At 43.4% G+C, this 7,422-nt stretch overlaps 1 protein-coding gene across 1 annotated transcript; it reads left to right on the forward strand.

Annotated features, from left to right (window-relative positions):
* Positions 1 to 5,430: 5,430 nt before the first annotated feature.
* LOC136795662 (DNA-binding protein HEXBP-like) lies at positions 5,431 to 6,003 on the forward strand. Its single transcript, XM_067046967.1, has one exon. The coding sequence runs from the start codon at positions 5,431 to 5,433 to the stop codon at positions 6,001 to 6,003; it is 573 nt and encodes a 190-aa protein (XP_066903068.1).
* Positions 6,004 to 7,422: the final 1,419 nt, after the last annotated feature.

A 7,422-nucleotide genomic window follows, 5' to 3' on the forward strand; every position in this document is an offset into this window, starting at 1 on the left:
TATTGAGGTTTATTTACATGAGGAGTTAGAATTAGTGTTGTATACAGGCCTTGTCTAACCCATAACTTATATGATTTAAGAACAGATTTGGGTGGTCTCATGGGTAACAGAAATAATGGCTTATCTGGTGAGTGACGTCTTCGCAGCTGCGGCCACGTCTTCTTCGCTCTCCTCTGGTGGTCTCGCTGTTGGCAAAATGGTGAAAATCATGAAATCTTCGCTTGGTGTCAGAAAGACGTGTCTATTCCTCAGAGGCTGGCCAGCATGTCCTGGACTCTGGCGTGATGGTAGTGGCAGGCCAGGGCCTAGCTTACATGGTGCATAGGCTGGGGTGGCATTGCAGTCGCGGCGTCTTCCGGTACCGCGGCAAGGGGGGTTAGAAAATGAGACCCCCGACCCCGACTTTATAAATTCAAAAAAGAGCCGACAAATTCAGATTACTTAAATCCGAAACTGATAGGTGATCTGATTTTCATTGAAATGCGAATAAGAATTGCTAATTTCATAAAATAATGGAATCTGCCACACGTCAAGCAATTTTGATGGAAATTTGAAACATGTCTCTGGTCTGGCAGAATTGAACGCATAATAGCTCGCGATGTTTTTGGGAACTAATTCTGATATTTTAATACTAAATAGTATCAATTAGGTACTAATTCGTGTATAAGTTTCGAATCGAAATTCGAAAAGTGCCGGGCCAGGGACTTGCACCTCCTAAAGGTCTCTTGTATGATCCGTTTCATTCCATACCAAAAGTATCGACGCCGTAATCCGTACAGGGTTTCATTCAATCGTCTGTGGTTCAATTTCCTTGGTGGTATGCCAGTGTCACCTCTTTCTGTCGTTCCATATCATTAAGAGTTTCTACCATAAACATACAGCGAATGAACATACAATCTATCCCGATCTGTTCTAATCTCCACAATCGTTGGATCTTGTCCCAGATTACCGAGTTGCCAACGTATAAATAGTGAGTCTTTCCGGGTTTAGATGCTTCAGTCAATGCTTTACAAATTTCTGCTTCCCTAGCTCCCGGCTGCGACCAAATAGTAGTGATTTTACTACACTTATATTTCCCATTTTCTATCTTCATCATGCCCGTGGTCCAGCGAGTGACCCTTGCCGATGATTCTATTAGTTTTCCTACCCACTGAAGTGGTCTACGGTCAGTGTGAACCCGAAATCTTCTTTAAAATAGGTAGGGTCTAAAGTGGTTCACCGCCAACGCAATCCCCAACAGCTCTCGTTCGAAGGCACTGTAACGAGTCTCCGTTTCCGTAAGGTGTCTTCTGGCATAGGCTATTGGACGTTCTACTTTCTCATACTCCTGGAATTGTACCGCACCTTGCGCTTACTCACGTCGTCAGTGCAAACGGCCTCTGGAAGTCGGGAAATGGAAGGATTGGCTCCCTCTGCAACTGCTCTATATATTTTAGAATCCTATGAACCATGTCTGCCGTCACAACCAACTTGGACCCTTTCTTCAGTAAATTGTTCAAGGATACTAGGTATTCAGCCATTACGGGCACAAATCGTCTGTAATAGTTTAAACCCGCAAACAACCTCCTGATCCCTTTTACATCGTTCATAATTTGGTCTTTCCAGTACCCTTCCTGATCAATTGCTCCTATTCTTGCTTTACCGTCTCCTACTAGTTGTTGGCAGATGTATTCCTTCTTTCCGATCTTAATGTCCCACTTACCTCCATGATTCTGAACCCTTGCACCCATTTTCCCTAGCAGGTCACACCCAATAATCATTTGGTAGTCTCGGTTCTTCTTTTTTTTTATTTATTTATTTCCACCTTCCCCTGCCTTACAAGCAATACAGGTGTGCAGCAGCAGTTCGATGTTACATATCCATCATCAAACTGCAGCTAATAAATCACTTTACAATTAATGATTCACTAAGTTGCGAGAGATTCCGGTTCCAGGCGGGGGAGGCATACCTCAGAATACCCACGACCACTCCTTTATATATGGTCATTGTCACGGGGAATCTGAGGCCCCAGAAGGCACCCCCCACATGACTAAAGCCGTTCAAGGATTGGGCCACCCTATTTCCCAAGTAATCCAAATGAGGGCTCACGTTGAATCCTCTTCCAAATCATACGCTAAGGTAGGTGACTACCTCACTTGGACGTATCCTTGTTCCTCGAATTATTAAATGAATAGGGTGGGCCCTATCAGTTTTTCCTCTTAGGATAATGGCCTGTGTCTTGCTAGAGGCCATTCACAACTTTTTCCTCTCGCACCATTCTCCAACCAGGTTGGCACAACGTTCTGCTTGCTGTTTTAGGCCGGTTCTGCTATTAGAGGACACCACTGCAGCCAGATCGTCGACGTAACCAGTGGCTGGGAACCGCTCTTCCTCTAAGACTCCCAACAACTCGTAAAAAATCAGCTTCCATAGGGCTGGGCCAAGTACTGAGCCCTGAGGGCATCTGAAGCATATGAAGAAGAAGCTTCCAAAGAGAGGGAGCTTCTTCTTCATAAGAGCTACATTTAATCTTCACACGTCTATCCTCGAGGTAGCTACTTATCAAGTCTTGTAAGTTGCTGGGGCTTTCATATTTCTGCAACTGCTGGAGCAAAAGGGGCCACCAGACGCTGTCAAAGACGCTGACATACTGCTCCTCCCTCTGTTCAACGTCTGCTCGCACTCCCAACAGAGCATCAGTGGTTCCTTTGCCTTTTGTGGATCCGTATTGCCGTGGAAAGTCACCCACGACACACCTTGTAAAAACTGGTGCTAGCCTGGTCATGATTAGGTGCTCCAGAACCTTGCTTATCACAGGGAGGAGACAAATAGGTCTGTAGGACTTAGGGAGCTGCTTATCCCTGTCCCCTTCCTTCTAGAGGAGTCTCAGATCGGCAATCTTCCAGCCTCTTGGAAAGTATCCCCTTTGTAAATATCGAGAAGCCTTTCTTCAATATAGGGGATACTATTTTTTAGGATCGCCGCCGGTACATCTTTCCTACTACATGTACCATTAGACACTTCCCCTTAATCCCCATTTACTCAATTCAATTTCCACTTCCCCTCTACTCTGCAGCCCCTCCCCCCGGGGTTATTAACTGCCATTGGACTCCTGGACCGGGATCGTCTTCTTTCCGCCATTCATCTTTTCCAGAGCCTCTCTGCCCGCAATGGTATTGGTAACTTCATGGTAATTTAGCATTGTAGACTTGAAGGCTGGATATCATCAAATTAAAATGCACCCGAAGGATCAAAATAAGACGAGGGGTCATTACGCTATTTACAAGGATGCCGTTTGGTCTCCAAAATGCTCCTATAACCTTCCAGCGCCTGATGGATGACTTTTTAATAGAAATTGACGAACTGTTTGCCAGATTTATAGGGTCGATCCTCTAGTTTCAGTTAGAACGAAGAAGAACACGATCGTCCAAGGTGCATGGAGAAGCTGCAACAGGAGTCGGTGCTAGCGTTCCCGGACTTCACCCGGCAATTCAATACAACTACGGACGCGAATGAGTACCGGCTGCGAGCGGTTTTGTCTCAGGAGGGTGAAGAGGGAGTCGCCCAGTGGCATACGCCAGTAGGCGCCTAACAGAAACGGAGACCAGATACAGTTCGCTTGAACGAGAGCTCTTGGAAATAGTCTGGGCTGTTGACCACTTTGAATCCGATATGTTTGGCAGAAGGTTTTGGGTACACACTGACCACAGGCCTCTTCAATGGGTGGGAAAGTTAATGGAGTCTTCGGCTAGGATTACACGTTGGAAGAAGCTCCTCGCACAGTATAATATGGAAATCATATAAAAAAAAAAGGAAAAAAAATTTAGTAGCCGATTGGTTGTCTCAAGCAATTACAGTAATCGCAGTGGAAGAGGAGGCGAACCGTCTACACAATTCCTTTAGGAGTGGACACCGGGAGGGGAAGAAGAACAAAATGTGGTGGAGGAAGGTTATAGGGAGGAATCTTCGTCTACCGATAGCTCGGAGGAAGGAAGATCAATAGATATGTAGGAACTGGAGGCCATAATAAACAATAGGCGGCAGATTGTATGGAAGATGAAGACCATTGGATTGCTTAAAGTTGAGTGTTGCATGTATGGGTGGAGCATAATCACGACGATTTGGTCACAGCCAGGTGTGAGGGACGACCAGATTTGTAGAGTGCTGGAGGATGCTTCAGGCCCCAGAGAAACCCATCACCCTTACGTGGGCAATGCCATCGTCTGTGAGAAGATCAAGCGGCTATTATGGTGCACTGAACAAATAGGGATGGATAGGAGGTTCATCGGTTGCAAGCAGATGTTGAAAACCCTTTTGGAAGACGAACGACAAAAAGAGGTGATCACAGCATATCACCAGGGCAAAACGAATCACCACGAAATCCTGGAGACCCTGCACGCATTAAAGAGAAAGTACTTCTGGTGGGGGATGAAGAAGACAATCGCGGAGGTTGTAGGAAATTGCGAAGTTTGTCTGCGCACGAAATATAATAGAAACCCACTAAAAGATAGACAAGAGGAAACATATACCTAAAGAGAACATAAATGGATAACAGTGATTTATATCTTCGGTAAGTTGGGAACGGCGAACCAGGTGCAAGAAAAGCAGTGTTGGCAGTTGTGGTTTCAATTCTATGGAGTCCCTTAGCGCATCGAATCGGACGGAGGCAGGGAATTTGACAATGCCAGGATTCGAACTGAAATTAAGGACCTCGACATGACGTGGCACCTCAACATACCAGGACACCTACAGAGTAGAAGAGGAATAGAGCGCTCTTATGGCACGTTAAGTGACCATCTTCGCTTATATCTGATAGACAAGGGATTGGAACCGGATCTAGCCATCCCTAAGGCGATAGTGGCATATAACCATTCGGTACACACAGTTACGGGGTTTTCACGATTCGAGATCCTTTTTGGACTCCGAGTACACCGCCGGGATTATATGGGCACGGCTGTGGATGATGAGGAGATACATAACAACCACGTTGCTCGAAGAAAGTTATGGGAAAAAGCACAGGGGAGAGTGGAAAAATAACAAAAGCAGGAGGGTAGTACAGGAGAATTTACACGTCACAGATAGGATGAGATAGATCAAAATCGGGATGATCGTCTACAGAAAGTTGCGGTCTAACAGGGGTAAGGAGATAGAGCGATACGAAGGTCCATTCAGGAAGATAACCATTAGAGAATACAACATAGTTACATTAGAAAATTTCAGAGAACCGAGAAAGAGGAGAACTATCTATATTGAGCAGTTAAAACTTCCGGCAATCACAAAATAAAAGCTGGGGTGTCCTCATATTTCCACATCCAGATTGTATTACAGAAAATGTAAATTTATTCTATTTATTTTGTTTTTGTTTTAAGAGTGTTTTTAACTTTTGTAAATAATGTTTTTTCAATTTAACTTGTACATGTATTGTTACCTGCTAGAGAGGTAGAGGCCCGAATGGAAGTAGAAGAACCAGGGTGGACTCGGATAGAATACCAACGGCCAAGAAACATGCCCAACCCTTGGAGAAGAAGGGAACATGGGTATGGTAGAAAAGAGAGAGCTATGGACCAAGAAAATAGAAGAAGCCTAGTTAAACCCAGAAACAATAGTCGGCGGGAGGACCGCAAGTGTCACGGATGTGGTAAAATTGGACATTTAGTGGCGCATTGCCCGCGCACGAGGTGCTTTGAATGTGGCAATGAGGGGCACATAGCCAAACAGTGCCCATATTTGTACCGAAGAAGAGATGTGGGCCGGGGCGAACCAATGGAGATCAACGCCCAACAGATACGGAGAAGCCACCGTAGGTTCAGTAGATCTTCAGATGAATCTACGCAAGCATCAGGAGCATCAGAGACCGAAGAAGAAGTCGAGGAGTCAAGGAACCGAGGTAGTCTAGAGGAGAAGGTGGAGATGGAAGAGGATGGAAGCGAGGGAACGGAGGAGAATGGAGACGAGGGACCGGAGAGAGGAAGACGCGAGACATCTGAAGGGGTTGTCAGCGGAGAGGCGACCACACACTGCTGAATTATAATGTGAAAGAAAAGAGCGGCGGTCTGCCTATAATAGAGATAGCTGGAGTGAGGAGCCTGGTGGACACCGGCAGTTCTAACACCATCATGTGCCGAGAAGCCTTGCAAAACCTGTGTGATGGAGATAGAATACCCAAAATTCAGAAATGTTATTGTAAATTAATTACCCTGGGTGGCCCTTGTGTGGTAGAGGGGGAGGTAGAGATAAGTTTGACTCGGTGGGGATTTAGTAGAGAGAACTTACTTAGTTCAAAGTCAAATTGTAGTTATTAGTAATATTTTAATATTAAAATTATGTTGTCATATTAGACTTAGTTGATAATTTAAAAATATATGAGTGGTCGTAAGAGAGAATAGGGAGAGTGTAAGATGAAATTTCAGAATATTCATCCCAATAGGTTTTAAGATGTCGGTGAAGATATCGATGCTTTCAATAACAGCTATGAAATAATTTCTTCAATTGATAACAAACTCCGCGTCTATAACGTAAATATTTCACTGGATTGATGAGGGTTACTTAACAGCTGCGAATGATTTAAATCATCATTATTGTCACCTTATAATTTTTAAGTAACACAAAAAATGGAAATTTCATCGAAATAAAAGGAACATATATTTCATAAGATCAATTATTCATATTTCAATATACCTGTTGAACAGATTCGATACTTAGGACTCCATCTTGACAAGAGACTTACTTGGAATCCACACACAAGACTGAAACGACAAGAAACTGCTCGTAGATTCCGATTGCTACAACACTTACTTGACAAACGCTCTAAACTTCCCATTCATTACAAAAAATTAGCATACACTACAATAATCAGACCAATTTGGACATATGGAATTGAGCTCTGGGGCTCCACCAAACCATCAAATTCTTCCCGTATCCAATCGTTACAATCCAAAATCCTACGTAAAATCCTTGATGCTCCTTATTACGTCACAAATAAACTCATTCATATAGACCTTAACATCCCATTCGTTGCAGATTTGACCCAAAATAGATATGCGTCTTTTTATTCCAAACTCCTTAACCATCCTAACCCATTAATTCTTAATCTTTCATCCTTAACAATCCCTGATAATCCTCCGAGGCGTCTGAAAAGAAGATGGCCACGGGACCTTCTAGTTTAAATTAATGTTTGAAGTACCACCAATGGGTGGTTCCTTCCCAAGTGTTTCAAATGTATATGAAGCATACTACATATTTACCTATTGTATTATTTTGTACAGTTGTAAATTACAATAAATAAATAATGAAAAAAAAAAATTTCAATATAAGTGAAAATTATTTTTTCTAAACTAATATAGTTTCTTCTTGTAACTACTAGTAAAGTGCTGCTTTCAAATAAAAAACAAAACAAACAAAACTAGTTTGATAAAAAGGTGGTCGTAAAAGGTATGCTGTCTC

Source organism: Halyomorpha halys, unplaced genomic scaffold (genome assembly GCF_000696795.3).
Source record: "Halyomorpha halys isolate HHAL.00 unplaced genomic scaffold, Hhal_1.1 Scaffold790.1, whole genome shotgun sequence".
In the NCBI taxonomy this organism is placed as follows: domain Eukaryota; kingdom Metazoa; phylum Arthropoda; class Insecta; order Hemiptera; family Pentatomidae; genus Halyomorpha; species Halyomorpha halys.